We start from the raw sequence: 23,067 nt of genomic DNA, 5'->3' as shown, positions 1-23,067 counted from the left end.
GTGAAAAATGAGCTATGGTTTTTAAATGGCCTTTTATATAAAACTAAATAATAATAACTATGCTATTGAGGTGATAATTTTTTAAATGAGGTAAAAAGAAATTTTAACCCTGCTCCTCCACTTAACTAGCTATGCGACCTTGAACAAATCATTTCACAATCAGCTGCTAAATATCTGATTCTCTGAAAAATGGAGATGGTAATAGGGTCGGTGTGAAAATTAAGTGGGTGAATGAACGTGTAACCCATCTGACCTATATCATCTGTGTGGATCCAAATACTTGGTGTATTATTAATTTTTCCACGTATTTATTCAATTCTCACCTTTCCCCCTTTTTAGTAATGAATCCTAAGTCCTTCCCTTGAGGCTTCTCCACACACAGAATAATCTAAAACCTCTCAGGGACCCCTCAGTCAATCCCATCCACACTGCAGCTGTGTCTCACAGCCTCATGTTCCCACATGGCTCTGTGCTGGGCTGAGGCCTTACCAGTGATCTGCACAGGCTGCACTGGTGCCTACCTGTCATGGGTCTTGTATCTACACTCTTGAGCTCAGCCATCATTCTAAATCACAACCCCTATGCAAGGGTGGCTCCAGAAGCTCTACACGGCAGATCCTTAGGGACAGTGTGCCTGGAGTCCCCGGCACCACCCTTAAAGCAGAGAGTCAAACAGATGTTTGTACACCCATGTTCATGGCAGCATGATTTATGATAGCCAAAAGAGTGGGAATAAGCCAAGTGTCCATTAACAAATCAATAGATAAACAGAATGTGGTATATCCATATAACGGAATTTTTATATCATAAAAAGAAATGAAATTTTGATATATACTACAATGTGGATGGACCTTAAAAATATTATGGTGACTGAAATAAGCCAGACACAGAGGAACATAGAGTGTGTGATTCCACTTATGTGATGTTCCTAGAATAGGCAAATTCATTGGGACAGAAAGTGGAATTGATGTTACCAGAGGCTGCAGGGATGGGCTTGGGGAGTTATCGTTCAATATCAATACAGACTTTCTGTTGTCACTGATGAAAAAGTTTTGGGGACAGATAGTGGCGACGGTTGCACAATATTGTGAATGCATTTAATGCCACTGAATTGTATATTTATAAGCAGTTAAAATGATAAATATTATATTGTGTATATTTTACCACCAAAACAAAACAGAACAACACCCTGGCAAATGACAGAAAATTCACCCCAATTTGTTTTGGCAAAAAAGTCAGAGTATTGGATCCTGCAAGCTGGACATCTGGTAGACATCTGTTTGGGAACCCCCAATCCCCATCCCTGGTCTTCCCACCCCTGCCCATCCTCCGTCCACTCCTCACAGCCTGTTTATTATTGTAATGAGCAGAGCTTCATGTGCTTTTAGTAACCGCAGTGATGAAGACGACCTCCCTCCAGACCTGGCCGAGGCAGTGGGAGTGACCACAGCTACAACCACAAACACCACAACTGCCGCCACACAAGTCTCCGTGCCGCTGCCGTCCCCCAAGGTCCAGAATGTCAGCTCACCTCACAAGTCAGAAGGCAAAGGCCCGCTGTCCCCTGGGGCCAAGGTACTGGCGGGTGGAAAGCCCTGGCGAGCAGCCACACTTGCTGGGAATTCAGTATCAATTTACTGAGTAGCATCTGGTGCATGTATTTAAATTTTGCATAATCAATTGTGTGTACTCATAAAACAACAGCAACAACCAGAACATGTTTTTATACAACTTGACCCCAAAATACAAGCCAACCATTTGCGAGAGAATGAGTGAAATATAAAATCAGGTTCATTGTACTTTAATTGCAATGTAAGAGATTTTTGAGGGCAATTTTCATTTAGAATCTCATCTTTATCATAAGCTATTAGTCCACTGTAAAGATAGAAAGAGAGAAATGATGCCCCCCCAGCATAGTGAACAGTTTGGAGGAGCAAAAACATAGAAGTGTCCCCATCCCTTTCCTTATGTCATATAGCCGGTGTTAGCAGTTTGAAAATAGGAAATATTATTCCATTTGCTGGTTTGAAATTTCAGGAAATTGCCTGAGTTGTGAATGGGCTATGACAAAGGCTTTACACAAGATATGTCTCTTGATTTTCTTTGAGAGACCTCTAGCTGCGATCACTCTTTGGCAATTGGTCCAAATACAGTTGAACCTATTGCTATCCAAGTGGATACAAGTCAGAGGTTGCAGTGGTTCATGCAACTACACAGAGAAAAGGTGCGTGCATGAGGCAGGTGCCCTGAAGGCAAGACCGGAGCTTCAGAGGCTGTTCCCAGCTCTTCCATTCATAAGCCACAGCACTCACTTCCAAAACCTTTATTTCTTCAAGCCTCAGTTTCTTCCTCTTAAAAATGGGAATAAGATCTGCCTTCTTGCCCTGGCTGGCGTCAGGTTCAGTGGAGGTTAAAGTGCTCATGCAAACTGGATGCCTGAGGCTTTTCCAGCTTCAGGGATCACAATTCCTGGTGACAGCTAAAGGATAATGGTCCAGGGCCACCTCCTGCATTACCAAGGCCAGTCTTTCACCTGGTCCCTTCCCTGAGTGTCTCCGGAAATATCTCTGCTTAGTGTTCTGCACAGAAACCTGGCTGGAGTGCTCAGCCAGCAACTGGCCAAGACCGAGGTTCTCTGCTTCTCTATAGATCACCTCTTGGTATCTCAGCCTGGATTATCCTTCACTGCGTGGAGCTCCCTGTACAACTTTGTCTCAGGTGTGGACCCAGGCTCCTATCACATATCCCACACTGTGGTTAAAACCAGGCTGAAAGAAACATTTACAAAACAGAAGGGGGTTGGGGTGGCGTGGAGGGGATGCGAGTGGCATCCTACCAAAGGCCACGGGGCTCCCTCTCCTGGCCATCTCTCTCCTTGGGGCCTTGCTTGGACCACGTTGATGGGACTTCTTTTTTCTCCCTTAAAAGACCTCGAGGCCATCCATGCAGCTAAGACCCCAGAGCAGGAGGACAAAACGTTTTCTAAAAGCAGGCAACATAATCCACGTGCCATCACCTGCCATGAAGACCATTGCTCTTAGTGTGCAGATCAGTTTAGCTCCTGGAGGACCCTGGATTTGATCCTCTTAATCTGGGACAGAGTCTTTGCTCTCTCTTTATACATTCAGAGGACTCCTTCAAGTGTTTTTTTCCCCCAAAAGACCAGTCGAAGAGCACTAAAAGCACTTAAGAAAAGCTGCCTGCAGCTCTGAAAGGGACAGCTCCCCACACCATGCCTACTTCTACCTATGAAAAAATTGGGGTTCAGCCTCAACATTTTGTACATTACTTGGCTAGGGAAATATAAGGGGATTGTCATGCTAATGAGATCAGTGTAGAGGAGAGGCTGGGAACCTCTGTCTGTCTTTTCTGGTGAACTTTATCATCGATGCAGTGCTGTCTCTAACCAGGGTTGTTTTTGTCTGTCTCCCTAGAGCCCCTCTGACCGAGGAGGTGCCTTTACTCTGGAGCCGGGTGATCTTCTGATGGATTTCACAGAAGCCACTCCTCTGGTAAACTTCCTATTTTGCTAAAACCAGAAAACCCACAGACCATAGAAACATCTTGGCAGTGGGACGGATGGACAGAGGTGGGCATTGCTGTCGAGGAGCCTTCCTCTTGTCCTGGAGGCTCAGGGATCAGCTTTCATCCAGGGGTCAGGCACTGTGGGTCCCTCCACCTCTAGAGCCCTTGAGGGAGGAAGGGGTGCTCCCTTTGCTCCGAGGGTAGTTGTGGGGGTCCTGCCCATGCCTGTCTGCTGCACTTCGAGTGTTATAGGGCCCCTCGGTGTTTTGGTCTCGGCTTCTTGGCTTCCTGGACTGCGCCCTGCATGCCCACCCATGGGGAATCTCTTGCTGTTGCTTCCGACGATCCATCTGGTCTGAAGCACTGGCTCAAGGCCACACCCCAGATTTCCAGGCCCCTCGCATCTCCCGCCATCTTCCATCCTCTGCATACAGGTCTCCCCTTAGAGATGGCAGCCTTTGTGGGACTCCTGCAGGTGAGAAACCCTTTTCAGGGGACAAGTAAATGGCCTGGTGGGTCTGAGAATTAGGGTCAATTTCCAAAAAAAATACATGGTGGCTTTAACAAGAGTGATGAGATTCCCTTAGAGACCATTGTGTTGCAGGTCCAGCTTGTAGATTTAATTACTTATAGATTTAAATGGTCTTTTCTTTGTTTGAACCAAACAGGCTGAGATTAGAAAGGAAGCAGCATCTGGTAGGGAATCGGAGATGCCATGATCTAAGGGGTGACGCCTGCCAAATGACTGTCCAGCCTCTGCTTGCACCCCTTCAGTAACAGGAAGCTCATTATCTCTCCCCAAGACACGCTGCTCACATCTCAGGGTACCTCCAACTTAGCTATGAAATGGATATGGGCCTGTTTCACTGCCCAGGCGTGGGACAACTGAGGTCCTTGCACTGCACTGAGACACAGCCACCACTTCACAGCTGAAGTTTGCAGTGAATGTGTGTCCTCAGGATAAAGCATCCTTTGAGGCATGAGTGCATGTACACAGACCTCAGGGAGAAGGTATCCTGGGCATCTAGCTTTTTGGCAAGAGCTTCCTCCATTTTGGGCTTTCCTTGGTACCATGGGCCTTGACCTTACTTTGTTCCAGAATCCTGTTTCCATGAGCGCCAAAGGGTCCTAGAGGGGAAGAGGGGACTCCAGCAGTCTGCTTCTCCCTTTGGTCCTCTTCTCTCCATCTCCTTCCCCCAGCATCAGAAATGCAAGCAGCAGCCCTCCCACCTGTTGGTAGGGTGATGGAGAGGTCTCTATCTCAGGGGACCGGGACTGCCTTCGCAAGTCAGTGTCCTGGACGCTGTGGATGAGGGCTACAGAGGGGCTTCCTTATCCATGGCAGGAAGGAGCCGCAAGTAGAGGGAGGCAAGGGTAACCCCCGTGCCTGACTTGTGACCAGGGCTTTCTCAACTAACTGGCCTCAGCCTATCAGCTGGAACAATGCCTTGGGACCATCTCATCCAGTCCTTCACATATGGATGGGAAAACCAAGGCCCAGACAGGGGCAGACACTTGTCCCAAGTCACATAGCACGTGTGTATCAAAGCCAGTTCTAGAACCTAGACTCTGGGCTGCCATTCCAGTGGCAGATGGCCCAATCCAGGATGTGTCTGTCTCTTTCCCTGTTAGCCAGTCCCTTCCCTCAAAGCGGGTCAGATGCCCTGGTCTCAGCCTGGGCTGTGGGACAGCCCTGGGACCATCTCCAAGCTGTCAGCCCAGGTTTGGTCCTCAGAGTTGCTGAGTGGAGCATGAGGAGGGGAGGTGCTCAGGTACCTTGGTCTAAGAGACTCAGCCTAGATGAGCTATGGTTATTTTGCCGCCAGCCCTGCGCCCTTTGCCTGTGGCTGCTCTCTCTGGGCCTTCCCATCAGCATTTCCCGCTGAAGAGGAAACAGCCCTTTACAGGCATGAATGTCAGAACTTCGCCGGTGCTACTCATCACACAGGCAGTGAATTACCCCTCCTTGGCGAATACTTTTGCTATGCAGTCATTTCCTGAGCTTATAGCCTATCTCTAGCCCCCTGCCTCCTACTGGCTGAGACTCCTGAGGCCCCACCACTATCCTGGTCCCTAGGCCCAGTGCTGGACCGACAGGGAACCGGAGATCTTGCCTTCATTCAGCAATGTTCCACCAAGACACTGTCAGAACTAGCGTATCCCTAGCCGAGCGTGGTAGTATGTGCCTGTAATCCCAGCTACACAGGAGGCTGAGGCAGGAGAATTGCTTGAACCTGGGAGGTGGAGGTTGCAGTGAGCCAAGGTCGTGCCACTGCACTCCAGCCTGGGCAACAAAGCGAGAGTCCATCTCAAAAAAAAAAAAATAAAAAAAAAAAAAGAACTAGCATAAGCCTTATCACTTTTATCACTCTTCATACTTGTGGCCGGTCTCTGTGTAGAGTGGTTTTCAAAGAAGCACAGTCCAAAGGGCCCAGAGTAATAAAAAGGTTCAATCTGGAACAGGCATCTCTCAAAAACTCATTAAAGAATATTAAATTAACACCTCCTGTAACACATCTTGATCTCTTTTTGCCTTTTCTTTTATTCTCTTACATTCCTGCTTGACTCCAGGGACTTTCATTCTCAAACTCTCCACAAAGAAACACTCTTTCCAACTTCGCTTTTGTAGCTTTCTTCCCCCTCCTTTTCCCAAACCTTTTCTGCTCTAATCCCCAACTCTTTTATTAGGTAGCTCAATTTAGCAATCTTAAGCCTTAGAACTTTTGCAGCTTCACGTCTTTCCATTTCCGATTCTGTATCAGAGTTCGTAATCAGATCTGAGTTTCTGCCTGGGTTGCAAGAGGTGGAATATGTGAGTGAGAAGGGAAGGAGGCAAGTGAGTCAAGACAGCACCTGCTCTCCAGTTGGTATTTTCTTTAGGGTGTGAATGTGAGCAGGTGCTTGGGGGCATTGGCATTGATTGAGTGAGGGGAGTTGGGGGAGGGTACATTGATGCATTAGTGATGTTGACCCTAGAATGCGGAGTCCTGCACACTACTCCAAGTCTACCACGCTAGCTTCCCTCCCCAGGTAACACAGACCATGAACACCTATGCTTTCTGTGTTCTTGACTCTTTCTCATTGGGGCTCTTCCCTCTCTGATCCCCATGCTTCATGAACCACTCACCCATCTGCAAAGCAGAGCCAATTAGCACCCAGATCCCTTCTGGGCCATGACATGTTAGTCAAAAGTTCATGTGTCAGGAAGGACAGGGCCCTGGCCAGAGGAAGGCTGTGTAGGGCATTGGAACAGGCCCTGCGTTGGGTGTTAGAAGGGAGTGCAATAACTTACTTTTATTTTGGACTTAATTATACCAGCAGGGCTGAAGCTGAATCTCAAATCAAATTAGGGTGCCCTTCTGTGATTTTAGCTGTGTTCCCTAGGCCACAGGGAGGTGGAGAGAAATCTATTTAGTCCATGACGTCATCTGTTCACTGATACATCTAGGCCTCTCTTTGGCTCTTTCGTGGCTGTTTTGGGTGGGTGGAGATCACTGTCCTGCCAGGATGTGTGACTCTCTACCTGTTGGACAACATTCTGTTTGGAGGCCATCCTGTCCTGGGGCCTGCCATCTCCTCAGCTCTACCTGAGGGGGTTGGCAGGGCTGGTTCTTGCTGCTCTTCAATCCCTGCTTCCCAGCCTCAGTGTATGGAGAAAGTTGCACAGGGCCCCTTTGCTCAGTACTCACTAAAGTCTACTCCTCCTCCCTTTCCCTCTGACTTTTCTCTCCAATGGTCAAACTAGCCATCTCTTTTCCTATCTGGATGATGAAGAAGCCTTACACATTTTCATCGTCACTTATCTATGCTGAGAATCTTTGTTTCCCTAAGAGTCAGATTTTGAACTCAAAAGCCAAGCATGTACAGAAGAATGTAGCTGCTTGCCTGCGGAAAAGGCCCAAGGAAGAAAGGATACACTAGGAGAAGAAAATTAAGTGGTATTTCAAAATAGCATTTGATTCCTTGTGTTATCTTATTTCCTTCTCACTTACCAACAGTCCAGAGCGTGGGAGCCCCAGGATGTTCTTTTGTTTCAATCCAATCAGATGCATATTTAGAAAGGTCAGAAAGGCTTGTGCGATGGATCAACACTTCTTTACCATGAAAGTCAAACGCTGGGCAATCCCTTAAGGCGCTCTTTATGCTCTTCAGTTGGGACCCTGGTGGACAGGGCACATTTTGGCTTCTAGGCAGTGTGGCCATGTTTCTTGGTCATTTGTGCCAGCTTTTATTTTCTTCAAAAAATACCCATTGCGTGCCTGCTGTCATCAGAGAAGACCCAGTGGCCTGGGGCCCCTGATGTAGTTGTTTCTGGTTGGAGTATGGATGCCCTGGGGCAGTAGTGGGAACTGTTCCTGAGGGTAGTGGGGAGACAACAGATGTTGAGACAGTCGACAAAATGAACCACGGATTTAGACTTTGCGAATGCAATTTCTACGTCTCCCAAATTTGAATAGTAAAACAGGCCATGGCGAAGACCATTGTGAGATAATAGTTGTAAAAAGCCCTTTGGAAATTGTCCAGGACTGCACAATTGTAAAGAGGACAGAGATAGATCACTTTGGAGATGGAAAAGAGGCTGGCAATTTTCTTGATCATTTTTCTATGAAACTTACCCAGGGGCTGTGTTTTATTCTTCACAGCAGGATGATATCAACTATTTAAGGAAACTCTCTTGAGCTGAAAGACATGTATATTTGTTCTCTGGAGCAAATGGTCCCTCCCTGAGACCCAAAATAACCCTGTCCGTGGTTCCCTCTCCTAACATCAAGCATCCTCTGTCCTCCAACCTCATCTTCACCAGTACAAGCCGTTGGACCTCTGCTGGGCGCATGGTGCTATTCAAGGATAAGGTGGAGAACCCTGCGTATCCCAAAGGATGTGGCACTTTTTACACAGTGTTTGGTATTTTCCAGCTAAGTAGCTCGTTTGACACTAGGGTGTCCCAGTGTCAAATGAGATGCCACGGCTGGGCCCATGCATCTCGTCATGGGTCAGGGTCAGTTCGTTTTCTGAACACAGATAACAAAGAGCCAAGACATATGAAATCCTAAACTATATGTTACAGCTGGGCACAATGAATCATGCCTGTAATCCCAGTACTTTGGGAGGCCGAGGAGGTGGGGAATCTCTTGAGGCCGGGAGTTCAAGACCTGCCTGGGCAACATGGGGAGACCTTGCCTCTATAAAAAAGAAAAATTAAAATATTAGCCAGGCATGGTGGCACATGTCTGTAGTCCCAGCTACTCTGGAGGCTGAGGCAGGAGGATCTCTTGGGCCCAGGATTTTAAGGCTGCCATGAGCTATGATCACGTGACTGCACTCCAGCCTGGGTGACAGAGCGAGTCTCAAAAAAAAAAAAGAGAAATTAAACGATATGTTTCTCCCCATGATATATTTCTTTCCTGGTGCCCTCTGTTGATATCCACTCACTTACATGTGTGCCCTTGTTCAGCAGAGTGCAGGAGGGCACTGAGCATGGAAGGCAAATGCTTCAAGAGTGTGGCCGCTCCTCATTTCCTCCATGGCTCACATCACTAAGTCATCCTGGCTATCTTTCTGGCTTGGCCTGGGCAATGCTTCAGAACCCTCAACCGCGTGCTGAGAAGCCACTACCTGTCCTGTGCAGTTGGCACAGGAGATAGCCTCTACCTACCAGGCCTGGGAATGGGGTCTTGGTGTGTCTCATCTGCTCGGGTGACGGAGACAACAGATGAAAGACAGAAAGGAGAAAAGAAGACTGAGAGAGAGGGTGGAGGGTGGGACCAGAAGCCAGTTGGCCAGAGCCTGGAAGTAGGCTGTGGGTGAGGCTGGCTTGAGAACAGTCTGGAGTTGCCAGATCTGTCTTGCACTGTGCTGTCTTTCTCTCCTTTCCCTTCCCCTATCTCCTCTTCCTCCTCCCCCTCTCTTGCCACCTCCTCCTCCCCTTCTCTCCTCTCCTCGTGAGCAGGCAGAGCCCGCCAGCAACCCCCACTGTGCCCACTCTCGCTGTTCTCCTCCACTCTCTCTCCCCATGAAGGAAGAGACCACTGGAGTTTGCATGTACCCTCCAATCAAAACGAGGCTGGTAGGTACCCTGGCAGGGAGAGGGGCCTGGCCAGGAGAGGTGAGGTGGGCAGGAGCCACCAGGCGAGGTGGAAGCCTGGGTGGGCGTGCAGAAGCCCCAGATCTCGGGCAGAGCCCATCGACAGGTGCCCTCACTCCAGATGGATGGAGGATTTGGAGTCCAGCTGGCCCTGGTCAGATTGGAACACGCAGCTATGGAGCCCCCTTCTCCTCTAGGTCTCAAGAATCAAGAAGAGTTTGTTTTCTTAGAATTTTGATGAGCATAGGTGCTTTCCCCAGAGAGAAATATATGCTTTGGTACTCACCAGATGGACTCTTAAGTTGCATTTCTGTTGAAAATAAAACTTCTTTAAACTTGTCTTCTTCTGCTATTTATCAAGCTAATGATATAATAGGAGTGCTACCTGACAATGTGAACAAAATTACCTGTCATCCCAATTTAGCATGATTTTTTGTCATTTTTACATATTTCCTTCTATTTATTCATATCATTCATAATTTTACATAGTTAAATCATAGTAACCATATTCTGTCCTGTTTTTCTCTTTTCACTTAATGCTGCTATGTTGTTTCTATCTTGTTCTTGTTACCACATTATATGACTGTTTGTATTTCATCACGTGAATGATCTACCATTTACCTAACACATTCTTTACTGCAGGACGTGCGCTTTGTTCCCAGTTTGTCATTATTCGGGAGAACACATATAGCTTTTTGCATCAGGAATTTTATTTTCTTAGGCTAGACCTTACTGGATTAAATATGGTGACTTTGCCTTTGCCCCCTTTCTAAAGTGGTTGTGCTAATGGATAATGCCATCAGAAGAGAGTGACTTTGCTTTTCTCCACAGCCTCAGCAACACAGGGTGTAATTGTTGAAATATATTTTTCTAATTTACAGCAGGTATAAAATAATTCTTTGAGGTTGCTAACTTTCACCTTTCTTTAATAGCAGTAACAAACCACTTTCTGGCAGGGCACAGTGGCTCACGCCTGTAATCCCAGCACTTTGGGAGGCTGAGGCAGGCAGATCACCTGAGGTCAGGAGTTTGAGTCCAGCCTGGCCAACATGTAAAACCCCATCTCTATTAAAAATGCAAAAGTTAGCTGGGCATCGTGGCACGTGCCTGTAATCCCAGCTACTCAGAAGGCTGAGGCAAGGGAATCACTTGAACCTGGGGGGCGGAGGTTGCAGTGAGCTGAGATTGCGCCTCTGCACTCCACCCTGGGCGACAGAATGAGACTCCATCTCAAAAAATAAATAAATAAATAAACCACTTTCCCTCTCTACTTCATGATGATCTCAGAGTCTTATCTGTCTGTTACTTTCCGCTATGATATTGGTCTCAGAGCACCATGCTGACCCAATAGGCAACAAGAGGAGAATGTACCCCAAGACTTCACCCCAAGAGTCCTTCTCTCACCTGAGTCAAAAAGACAATTTCAGGCCTATTCTGGCAATTTTTAGATGTGTAAAGAGACCAAAGAAATTTGGGGGAAGGGGAGCAGGCTTGGGCTGGACATTTCAGTACACATGGCAAGGATATTGTCATCCCCACATGGGGGAGAGCTGCTTTACCCATTCGGGAAAGCTTGGCTGATTTGGGTCTGAGCTAATGTGTTCTTACTCATCCCTGCCTCACCCTCCCATTGGAGCCACTGAAGAGCATCGAGTAGCTATCCCAGTGTCCACAGGCAAGACCTTGAGACACACAAAGCCGGCTGCCCCTGGGCAGTGGTGGCCTTGGTGTCTTGCCTGCAGCCCTCTGCTGGCAGGTGGTATGGTATGCATTCACCAGCAGGTGTGCAGACAGTTTCTGTCCCCCAGGAATTGTACACAAAGCTGGTGTCAGAGTCATCTGGTTCCTGCGCCTGATGACATACCCTAGGCCAGCTTGAAAAAATAAGCCCTCCCATTTCCCAAGGCCTCCAGGAGGCCAAAGACAAAATAACCAAAGAGGAAGACATGGAAGTCAAGAGTCTTTTTCGCCACTACTACCTGATCAGCTGTTCATCTGGCCTCTTTCAGACTAGCTCGGTACTACAGGTACTCCCAGCAGTGGGCATCTTTGTGCATCAAGCCGTCTGTTCCCAAAGGCCGTGGCGGCAGGATTCTCCCATGCTTCCACGGGTTTCCCTGAGGTCTCCCTCTACTGGCCAAAGCATACAGGGAGTCCAGTAACTGAAGTGATTAGACAGGGAATACTTTCTAGCTTAATTAGCCCAGCCTCCTTGTACCCTGCCCGCTGTGAGATACCGTGTCCCAGGATGTGACCTCTCAGCAGCCTCTAGGCCATTCCCACAGCTATGGAGAAGTCATCGGAAGCCACCTCAGGCAGCTCTGACTCCCTCATTATCCACCTTGATTGTGGCTTTTTATGAGTCAGGCCTGGAAGGCCAAGCAGATCCCGCTGAAGGCAGCTCCAGGGCGAGGCAAGTGTGGGGGCGCTCTCAGAACATGAGACTCCAGGCTGTCATCCCTACTGAGCCCCGCCTTGCAGTCCAACTCCAGGCACAGATACAACCACCAGCTCACACTCCTGAGGGACCCTTTGTATGTGCCCTTACACAAGTGATGAAGGCTCTGCGGGGGCACCCCTTAATCCTTCAGTTCCATTTTAAAGGTGCTCTGCCAAAGATTGCAAAACTTTGTTTTCTAATCTGAAGGTAACCCCCTTGTCTTTCTCTCTTTTGAAGATAAAAACATTCCCGGTTGACACAATGAACCCGTTTCCTGATGCATTCACCACAGGGCCACAGTTTACTGTAAGTAGATCCAGAAAACAGATGTGCATTTTAAACCCTGTTCCCATGTGGTGTGCTTTTCTGCGGGATGCCAGGCAGCAAGGTCAGCCACTTCTTTTGATCACCATTGAACTCTGTGAGGTTGGGAAGAAGCTTGGATTTGCAGTCTGCCTCTATTTTATTGATGTGACATTGACATAAAATTAACTATTTTAAAGTGACAATTCAGTGACAGTACATTCACAGTGTTGTGCAGTGACCACTTCTGTCAGTTCCAATACATTTTTATTGCATTCTCCAAAAACCTCACACCCATTAAGCAGTTCCTCCGCATTTTCCCTTTGTTCCTACCTGCTGGCAACCACCAGTCTGCATTCTGTGTCTATAGATTTACCTAGTCTGGGTATTTCATATAAATGGAATCGTATCGTATGTGACCTTTTGTGACTGTCCTCTTTCACTTAGCATAATGTATTTGAGGTTCATCCACGCATGTATCAATACTTCATTTCTTTTTTTGTTTGTTTGTTTGTTTTTGAGACGGATTGACATCTGTTCTGTTGCCAAGGCTGGAGTGCAGTGGCACGATCTCGGCTCACTGCAACCTCCGCCTCCTGGGTTCAAGAGTTTCTCCTGCGTCGGCCTCCTGAGTAGCTGGGATTACAGCTGCTTGCCACGACGCCTAGCTAATTTTTGTATTTTTAGTAGAGGTGGGGTTTCATCACATTCGCCAGGCTGGTCTCAAACCCCTGACCTCAGGTAATCTACTTGCCTCGGCCTCCCAAAGTGTTGGGATTACAGGCGTGAGCCACGTGCCCAGCCTCATTTCTTTTTGTGATGGAATATTATTCCATTGTGTCTATATACTGCAATTTGTTTATCCACTCATTTATTGGGGGTTTTGGGGTCGTTTTCACCTTTTGGCTATTGTGAATAGTGCTGCTATGCATATGTGTGTACATGTATCTGTTTGAACACCTGTTTTCAATTCTTTTGGGTTGGATCTTGATAATGGTGTGGTCTTAGGTAGGTCACTTTACTACCCTGACCACCAGCAGCTTTTTCTTTTTTGCTTTTAGAGATGAGGTCTCACTATGTTGCCTAGGCTGGTCTCGAACTCCTGGGCTCAAGTGATCCTCCTACCTTGGCCTCCCAATGTGCTGGGATTACAGGCATGAGCCACCGTGCCTGCCCCCTCTTCTTAAGGTGAAAGTAGTAGTAAGAATATCCTCGTCATATCCTGTTGGGCAAGGATCAAAAGGGACCAAGAATTTGAAAGTGTTTTACTAACCACAAAACATCCCACACCTGTCAGTTATGATGGTTGTTTCTCAAGGCTGGAGAGGCAGGGTGGTGTGATGCATGAGAACAAGTCGTCCCGACAAGAGACTTCTTGTCACCACCTCTCTGGGTGTCACTGGGCAGCTTATTTATTTTGCTAAGGCTAGGCACAGTGGCTCATGCCTGTAATCCCAGCACTTTAGGAGGCCGAGGTGAGAGGATCGCTTGAGACCAGGAGTTCGAGATCAGCCTGGGCAACATAGAGAGACCTTGTCCCTACAAAATAATAATAATAATAAATTAGCCACCTGTAGTCCCAGCTACCCAGGAGGCTGAGGTGGGAGGATCTCTGGAGCCCGGGAGGCTGACGCTGCAGTGATCTGTGGCTGCACCACTGGAGTCCAGCCTGGGCAGCAGAGTGAGACCCTGTCTTGATTTTTAAAAAAATTCTGCCAAATGTTGAAGTGCTGTAGTTTCCTCATCTGCAAAATGAGAGAGTTTGATAATGTTCATGCTTCTTTTCAGGGCTCAATTCGTTCTTTAAATGAAAGCTTCTGCAGAAGCTCACTGTATAATGAACAATTAGATGGAGCGGAAGTGAGGAATCTGGGGTCCATTCCTCCTTCCTCTCTATCCTCCTCCCGGGAACCAGAGCTTGCAATTTCTATGGTCCCTGAAGCTCCTTCCGAAGGGTTTTTGTGCCATCCGGAGGATCTGTGAGGTGGGCTGTGGGTGGCTAAGGGTAGCTCTAAGTGCAGTCTTATGAGATGGACGATGGCCACTACCCAACACGGCTTCAGCCACATAGGGAGGGAGAGAGCAGTGGCTGATTCAAGTTTCAGAGGATGAGCAGAGGTGGGAAGGTGTCCAGCAGGGCAGGCGGAGGGAAAAACAGTTTCCTTGAACAGTCCATTTCTAGGGTCATGAGCTGCTTCCAGCATCTGCCTTTTAAGAATGAGAGGGCAGAGACACGGGGCTCTGCCAGGTTGTTAGATGCTCTTTCCCTGACACTCATCCTGGCTCCCTGCAGTCTTGCTGGACACAGCTCCCCAGCTGGAAGCTCCGGCTCCACCTCCCTTGGTTGGCCGTAGTGGGGCACTCTGGCCTTCTGCCCAGCCTTGGCAATGCTGTGAGACACTCAGGGAAGCCCTTCCCGAAAGCTGGGGGCCAAGATAGAGCAGGAAGCCAATGGCAGAAACCACGCTGGGACTTTTAAGAACTGAGCAAGAGTGGCTCGAAGACAGCTGGAGCAGGCAGAGGGAACAGCACGAGCCAGACCCCCGGGGCAGGCGGGGTCATCACACATTCAAGGGACTGAAAAACAGGCCAGTGGGACTGGGATGTGGAAAGCAAGCGGGGCTGGGTGAGAGAGGAGGAAGGGGATGTAGGTGGTGATAAAACTGGAGGGGTACAACCCTGTTGGCCTTGTAGGCCACAGTAGGGATTCTGATCTCCATCCTAAGAGCAATGGGAAATCTCTGAGGGACTTTGAGCAGGGCAGTGACAGGGCAGATGCACTTGGAAGGGATCCCTGTGATCACAGTGGGAGGACAGTGGCATCCAGACAGAGTGGATTCAGGACAGTAGCCTGGAAATGCAGGACAGTGGCTTAAGGGAGAGATAGCAGAGAGCTTGACCCACGGTGGTTTTGCTGGTAGAGGTGGAGAGAAGCGCACAGATAGGGAAGATATTTAGGAGGCTGGTAAGATTCAGGATTAGATGAGGCAGAGAGAGGGTCAGAAATTGTTCCCAGATTTCTGATTTGCAGAGTGTGGATGGACAGTGGGTCCATTCACTGAGATAAGGAAACTTGGAAAAAGACTTGTTTGGTAGAGATGAGTTTGCCTTTGGCCATGATGGATTAGCGATGCCTTTGAAATATCCGGATGGACACAATGAATGGGCAGTTGGAAATCCAAGTCTGTAACTCAAGAGAGTGGACTAGACTGGAAACAATGACTAGGGAGGCAGTGACAGGTGGATGGTAACAGAAGCCAAGCTCATGGGCTTCAGTGTCTCAATTTTCTCACCCCTGTGTGTAGTGTTCTCATCTCCTTCCTGCCAAGATCATGACACTTGAACTTTCTGCAGGTTTGGCCTCTCCACAGGCCTCCAGACCTATCCTGGCCACAGTGACAGGGGTTGTTTAGCAGTGCTGGGAAGCTCTGCACAAAGTTAGCCTGGCAGTTGATCTAGCATTGATGGAGCTGGGTTTCAATAGATGGGCTCTTGCTTGATCCTGAAACCAGTTTCTACTTTGTATTCAGGCCTATTAACTGGGTCTCTGCTCAGCCGAGTATGTTGGTCCGTCTAGGGTGGGGACCCCTGCCTGGCTCTGGCCAGATTTCTGCTCCACATGCTTCTTTCTAACCTGGCTCTGTCCTGCTGTTACCTACTTTGTTCCAGTGGAAGCTTGTTCATTCATTCACTCATTCATTTTCTCATTCAACAAATATAAAAAAGACAGATACTTAGGGTTGAGATTTAATAATATAAGTAATTTTTACTGCTGTTTCAAGGTCATTCTTTAGTGAAGCTGGCTTTTTTTTTTTTTTTTTTTTTTTACTTGAAGTATACGGCAATGAAGAACACAATGACTACTAATACAGTTTGGTGCCACTACCTCAATTCATGCCGAGGCCCTGCCCCATTTACTCACTATTGCCTTTGCACCATCAGTGCAAACTTGCCTCTTTTTTCAGAAAGAATAAAAAATGGCATCAAAGGCCAGGTGCAGTGGCTCATGCCTGTAATCCCAGCACTTTGGGAGGCCAAGGCAGGTGGATTACCTGAGATCAGGAGTTCGAGACCAGCCTGGCCCCCAAAAGGTGAAACCCCCTCTTCACTAGTCAATGCACCTGGCCTTTGATGCCATCAGTTATGGTGTCAGCTAGCCCTGGTTCTGAATACTGTTCTTAACACTTACACTTAGTAATACAAAAATTAGCCAGGCGCGGTGGTGGGCACCTGTAACTCCAGCTATTCAGGAGGCTGAGGCAGGAGAATCACTTGAACCCGGGAGGCAGAGGTCGCAGTGGGCCGAAATTGTGGCCTCCAGCCTGGGCAACAGAGCAAAACTCCAACTCAAAAAAAAAAAAAAAAAAAAAAAAAAAAGATACTGCTCATTTGATGATCAGAGTGTCTTCTTTAGAAAGTCATGTAATAAATTTCTCCAAGTTCAGGGCCAAGAACTAGCATGAGAAATCTAGTTATAAAATATATAGCTGGTATTATCAAAAATATAAAACAAACAAAAACTATGCATTGAAAAAATACTATGATGGCCAAGCATGGTGGCTCACACCTACAATCCCAGCACTTTGGGAGGCCAAAGTGGGAGGACCACTTGAGACCAGGAGTTTGAGACCAGCCTGGGCAACATAGTGAGACTCTGTTTCCACGAAAGATTAAAAAAATTACCCAGGCATGGCACGCACCTGTAGTGACAGCTACTTGAGAAGCTTAGGCAGAAGGATCACCTGAGCCCAGGAGGTTGAGGCTGCAGCGAGCTCTCATTGTGCCACTGCACTCCAGCCTAGGCAACAGAGTGAGACTCTGTCGAAAGAAAGAAAGAGAGAGAGAGAGAGGAAGAGAGAGAGAACCTATGAGGAAATATACTGATGACAACAGTAAGGAATTATGGAATTTCTTCATTGATCTACTTTTTTTTTTTTTTTTTGAGACAGAGTCTCACCCTGTTGCCCAGGCTGGAGTGCAGTGGTGCAACCTCGGCTCACTGCAAATTCCGCCCCCAGGTTCAAGCGATTCTCCTGCCTCAGCCTCCTGAGTAGCTGGGATTACAGGCGTGCACCACCACGCCCAGCTGATTTTTTGTATTTTTCGTAGAGATGGGGTTTTGCCATGTTGGCCAGGCTGGTCTTGAACTCTTGACCTCAGGCGATCCACCCACCTCGACCTCCCAAAGTGTTGGGATTACAGGTGTGAGCCACCACACCCGGCCTTATCTACTTTTATATGTCTTCTAAGCTTTCTATATAGAAGTAATGAGCATAGTTTGCTATATAATGAAAATGACAAGAATATATTATCCTCTCCAAATGAGACAGTATACTCTAGACCAGTAGTTCTGAAGCTTTATAGTAATTCCTCCAGAAGAATCATCTGGAGGTCTTGTTGAAATACGTATTGTTGGACTTCATCCCCAGGCATTCTTGGGTCCTACTGGTCTTGGGTGAGGCCTGAGAATTTGCATTTTTACCAAGTTTTAAGATAATGCTGATGCTGCTGGTCTAGGGCCCATACTTTGGGAACCACTGCTACAGTAATGAAAAACCCCAGTTATGGCGTCAGCTAGCCCTGGTTCTGAATACTGTTCTTAACACTTACTAACTGTGTGACCTTGGGCAGATTACTTAACCTCTCTGAGCCTCACTTTTCCCCATAAAATCAGTTTTAAAATATACATTTTTTTTCACCTTTTAACATTTCCTGATATCAGAATGTTTACTACTGGGCATGACAAAGTTTGATAGTGGTCATGACAAAGTTAAAATGGCTACATGTTTCTTTCTGTGTGGCAAATGCAAAAATGGTGCATCTTACAACTGATGGTGCCTAAGATGTGAGGAGATACGATCGCTACCTTAAAGGGTTGTCAAGAGTTATTATGTGTCAAGTACTTAGCACGGTGTCTGGTACAAAGTAAAATCACTTAAAATGACAGTCGATTTTAGCTGGTAGTGAAAAAGAACAGGAACTGTAGAGTAAGGCTTAGGGAGCAACTGACAGTGTGAAAATGGAACCCAAATTGAGATTGATCTCCTCTTTCCCGTTTCTTCTCCAGGCAGACTTCAGAGACAGTAAATTACAGTGCTGTCCTGGCCCGACTTCCCCGCTGATCCCAGCAGCGACCCTGAGGCCTTTGACAGAGACCGTCTCCACAGTGCAGACCATTTACACCACCCGGAAACCTGTTTCTCTGGCAGCCAGGTAAGTCAGGTCAGCAGGTACCAACAGATAATTCTGGTGACGGGGAAACCAGGGAGACTCTAGGTTCATTGTGTTTGTGACACCTACAGCCTTTTCCTACATTCTTTCATTTATTCTGTAAGTATTTATTGAAATGTCTATAAAGGGGCCAGGTGCGGTGGCTCACACCTGTAATCCCAGAACAAGGGAGGATCCCTTGAGGTCAGGAGTTCAAGACCAGCCTGGCTAACGTGGTGAAACCCCATCTCTACTAAAATTAGCCAGGGATGGTGGTACACACCTGTAATTCCAGCTACTCGGGAGGCTGAGGCAGAGAATTGCTTGAACCCAGTAGGCAGAGGTTTCAGTGAGCCGAGATTGCACCACTGCACTCCAGCCTGGGCAACAGAGTGAGACTTTGTCTCAAAAAAAAAAAAAAAGAAAAGAAATGTTTACAAGGGTAGGCTGTTAGAGGAGATAGACAACAAATGAGTGTATGTGTGTGTGTGTGTGTGTGTGTGTGTGTGTGTGTGTGTGAGAGAGATATTGACAAGGGATAGGGAGGAACATGAAACTCTGAACAGCAATAAGGTATTATGGGATGGCCTCAATGAGGTGGCATTTAAGCAGAGCCCTGAAAGGGGTTATAGAGAAAGCTGCAGATACCTGGGAGGAGTACTGCGCAGAGGAACCAGCCAGTGCTAAGGCTCCTGAGGAAGCTTGTGCCTGACATGGTTAAGGAAGTTTAAGGGGCCGGCATGGCCAGAGCAGAGTGAACGGTAATAGAGGAGGCCTATGAAGTTGTGGGTTAAGGCCAGACTGCGTAGGGTCTTGTTGGCTCCAGTAGAAACTTTGTTTTCTACCCTGAATGAAATTATTAAACTTGGTTAGTGCCTTTAAAGATGTGTATTTTGCCAGGTGTGGTGGCTCATGCCTGTCATCCCAGCTACTCAGGAGGTAGAGATGGGAGGATCAGTTGAGGCCAGGGGTTCAAGAGTTCAAGTCCAGCTTGGGCAACATAGCAAGGCCCCATCTCTAACTAAAAACAATGAAAAGATGTGTATTTACTCTGTGTGTGTGTGTGTGTGTGTGTGTGTGTGTGTGTGTGTTTAAACAGTGGAGGCACGTTACATAGATATGCAACTGGACCTGAGGTCCAAAAAGTCAGAGGCAACTTCTCAAAACAGCCAATTTTACTTCATTCAATTTTATTCATTAAAATATAATTAATTATTTGTTACAACATTCCCTCAGATATTCATCAAATGAAAGCCTGGGAGAAAATGCATATGAAACCAATTTAAAGCATGATTTAAATAAATCTAACCCCTGGACATTTCATTCGAAAGACTTTACTGAGGGCCAGGCATGGTGGCTCACGCCTGTAATCCTAGCACTTTGGGAGGCCAAGGCAGGTGGATTGCCTGAGCTCAGGAGTTCGAGACCAGCCTGGGCAACACGGTGAAACCCCGTCTCTACTAAAATACAAAAAATTAGCTTGGCCTGGTGGCACGTGCCTGTAATCCCAGCTATGCTGGAGGCTGAGACAGAAGAATCGCTTGAACCTGGGAGGTGGAGGTTGCAGTGAGCCAAGATCGTGCCACTGTACTCCAGCCTGGGTGACAGAATGAGATTCCATCTCAAAAAAAAAAAAAAAAAAAAAAAAAAAAAGACTTTATCGAGTGGCTGCCATGCACCAGATACTGTGCGAGGCTCTGGAGGTTTAGAGATGAATGACATATAGTCAGTCAGGAACTCTCAGCATGGTTGGACTGAGAAACCAATAAGTAGCCAATTTCAGATCACTGTAATGCTAGCAAATGTAGGAAGTCCTCAAGGAGCCTAAAAAAGAAAGTCCAACACTGAGATCAGGAAAGAATCTGGGAGATGATACTTAAGCTGTCTGCTTCTGCAATTTTTGAGGGATCGTCTCACTATTTTGTCACATACTTTTTTTTTAGTGCAGAGACACTCCGGCAGGAACTGGAGAGAGAGAAAATGATGAAAAGACTGTTGATGACCGAACTGTGAAATTCTCCCCTTGTCACCTGGAAGATGGCATGGTGCCTTCTGTCCGTCTTCTTTCTTCGGGCTTTGTGTGCTCACTCTAGCACAACATACAAATGTGTGCTCTGTTCGCCCAGGTCTCCATGGTTAGCTGAAGCCAATTTCTGGCTTGACTTTTATGGGAAAAGTTATTTTATGTCTCCTAAGCATTAGAGGTTTTCTATTACTCTATGTAGTTGAGACAGGATTTGGTAAGTCTAGGAAAAGAAAGATGGGAAAACGGGATTCCTTTTCAGAAGTACCTGTGTGTATCTGTTAATAACCACAGGGGTTAATATGATGTGGGATCTTTTACTATCAATTTCAACCATTTGATTTTGTATGATTGAAACTTGCACCGAGCTTTGACTGTTTGTTAAAGAGTCATTTTTAATGAAAGAATAATTCTTTATTGCTGGTTTTTCATTTACACTGATAAATACACAGATCTTATAAAGTCTTTAACATTCATTTGTACTCAGATGTGAGTAGATGAACTAAAAAAAGAAAGTTACATATCACTATGACTGAAGGTACTTCAGCTTAATCTGAAATATAATTTAACTCGTGAACTCTTTGGATATGATATCATTTGGAATAAATAGAATTTATCATTGAACCCAAAGTAGGAAATGATAGCTTACATTGTCTAAAAATCCTTACAAGGTTAAGATGATTCAATATCAAGAAGATTCAGAAAATTATTTCTAAAGTTGATTGATTCACGTCCTATTGATAGAATCTTGACCAGAAGAAATTTTGCTCTTTTTATATAGTTTCAAGAAATGTGTTTTTAAATTTTTATTAATGCACTTGAACAACTTTGCAGGAATAAAGGAACCCCCTAACCACAAAATATCCCTCTAAATTAGTTCCCTAGCTTTCTCAATGAATACACACATATTTTTACATAGCTATGATCATTGTGTACATTCTCTTTTGTTTTACTTCTCCGCCTAACACTTGTCTCCTCTTGTCAACACAGATTCTACTCTCACCAGTTTAAATGTCTTTACATCCATGTAACATGGTTAACCTCACTTCACCCCGTTATTAGATATTTGAGTTATATCTAATTTTTCACTCTTATAAATAGTGCTGCTATGAATGTCTGTAAAAAAAAAACAAAACAAAACTGCTCCTTCTTTTGGATTATTCCCTTAGGAATATCTCCAAAGAGGGATTACAAGGTCAAAGAGCATGAAGTATTTTATAGCTCTTGTTTTATATTGCCAGATTGCTTTCTAGAAAGATCCAATCTTTGGGTTGGAAGGACCTTAAAGGTCATCTAGTTTAGCCTCCCCACCCCCTCTGAATGCTTGAATCCCCTCGACAATTTATGATGCCACCAGCAGTGTATAAGCATTTCTGTTTACCAATAGCTCTGCCAGTATTGGGTTTTGCCATTTTTATTTATTTTCGCTAGTTTAATAGGTATGTATAGTTGTTCTTGAAGAGTTGTTTTATTTCATTAATTGCTAGCAAGGCTGAGCACTTCTTCATGTGATGATTTACTAGTTGTATTTCTTTGTGTGTAAAATGTTCATTCATTTCTTATGACCACTTGTTAAGAGGAACTGATCTCATATATTTGTATCAGAACTGTATTTTTATGTTGTATTGTACAGTTTGCTCTCCTGTCCCTCTCCTTAAAACTGAATGGTGCCAATAATTTGATACTAATGACTATAAAAAAGGTAATGCCTCATTTACTAGTATTGTTGTAAAATGAGGAATGTACGCGAATATTCAGATAACCGAGGATTAACCCTTTAAGTGCTGAATCTTTAAAATTTTAATATTTTTTTTGGAGGGAAATCTTTCTAAAATGTATTACGTACTTCCCTGCCTTAGTAAACAGAGTATACTGGAGAGTATTTAACCTTTTCTTGATGAGTCATGGTCATGATTATAAACATCAGCCCCTTTTGTACCTTGGTACGGTGCAGTGATATCATTAAGAGCTATCAATATGTGTAGGGCTTGGCTTGGCCTTTTATAGGATATTATGCTCTTCTCACTGATGGTTTTTTACTGCTCTCTGCTCTATCAGTGGAGCTATCCGGGGCAATTGTAGCGTTTGGGGCCTTTTACCCCCCATATCCCCCGGCTATACTTTTAAAACAGCTTTAGCTGTTCTTTATCTTGTGCACATGATACAAAACATGTTCCCGTACAACATGGGGCTGTCACTTCTTGCCAACCCAGCACCCTCTTCCTCTTCTAACCTGCTTTCTGAGGCTTCTGCTCTTCACCTCCTGCTCGCTGATGGAAACCTCCAGGGCAAAGCTGAAGGTTTCTTGGGGAAGCCAGGAAAGCCGGTATTTCCTATGTGTCAGATTTGCTTGGCTTCCAAGGAGGGATGCATGGGCTTTTTGGCCAGTGTTTCCAGGAGGCTCTGGGCTTCCTGCTTCTTCCCCGCTTCCCCCTGAGTTCACAGACGTTGAAGTTTCTGAAGGTTGACGTCACTGGAAGT

At 46.1% G+C, this 23,067-nt stretch overlaps 1 protein-coding gene across 7 annotated transcripts in view; it reads left to right on the top strand.

Annotated features, from left to right (window-relative positions):
* Positions 1-22,849, top strand: part of EPB41L4B (erythrocyte membrane protein band 4.1 like 4B) — a 147,687-nt gene extending 124,838 nt beyond the window's left edge. For 2 of the 7 annotated variants that reach the window (XM_032164822.2, XM_032164820.2), the window contains 6 exons: positions 1,398-1,575; positions 3,435-3,512; positions 9,476-9,592; positions 12,288-12,356; positions 18,421-18,566; positions 20,507-22,849. In XM_032164822.2, the coding sequence (XP_032020713.1) occupies positions 1,398-1,575; positions 3,435-3,512; positions 9,476-9,592; positions 12,288-12,356; positions 18,421-18,566; positions 20,507-20,576 (658 nt within the window). In that variant the 3' untranslated portion in view covers positions 20,577-22,849. Of the gene's footprint in view, positions 1-1,388; positions 1,576-3,434; positions 3,513-3,959; positions 4,001-9,475; positions 9,593-12,287; positions 12,357-18,420; positions 18,567-20,506 lie in introns of those variants that run through there. The other 5 variants (XM_032164821.2, XM_032164819.2, XM_058445454.1 and 2 more) reach the window with 3 other exon arrangements.
* The last annotated feature ends 218 nt before the right edge of the window (positions 22,850-23,067 follow it).

The sequence above is a fragment of the Hylobates moloch genome, unplaced genomic scaffold (genome assembly GCF_009828535.3).
Source record: "Hylobates moloch isolate HMO894 unplaced genomic scaffold, HMol_V3 SCAFFOLD_10, whole genome shotgun sequence".
In the NCBI taxonomy this organism is placed as follows: domain Eukaryota; kingdom Metazoa; phylum Chordata; class Mammalia; order Primates; family Hylobatidae; genus Hylobates; species Hylobates moloch.
This window is presented reverse-complemented; position numbering and strand designations above follow the sequence as displayed.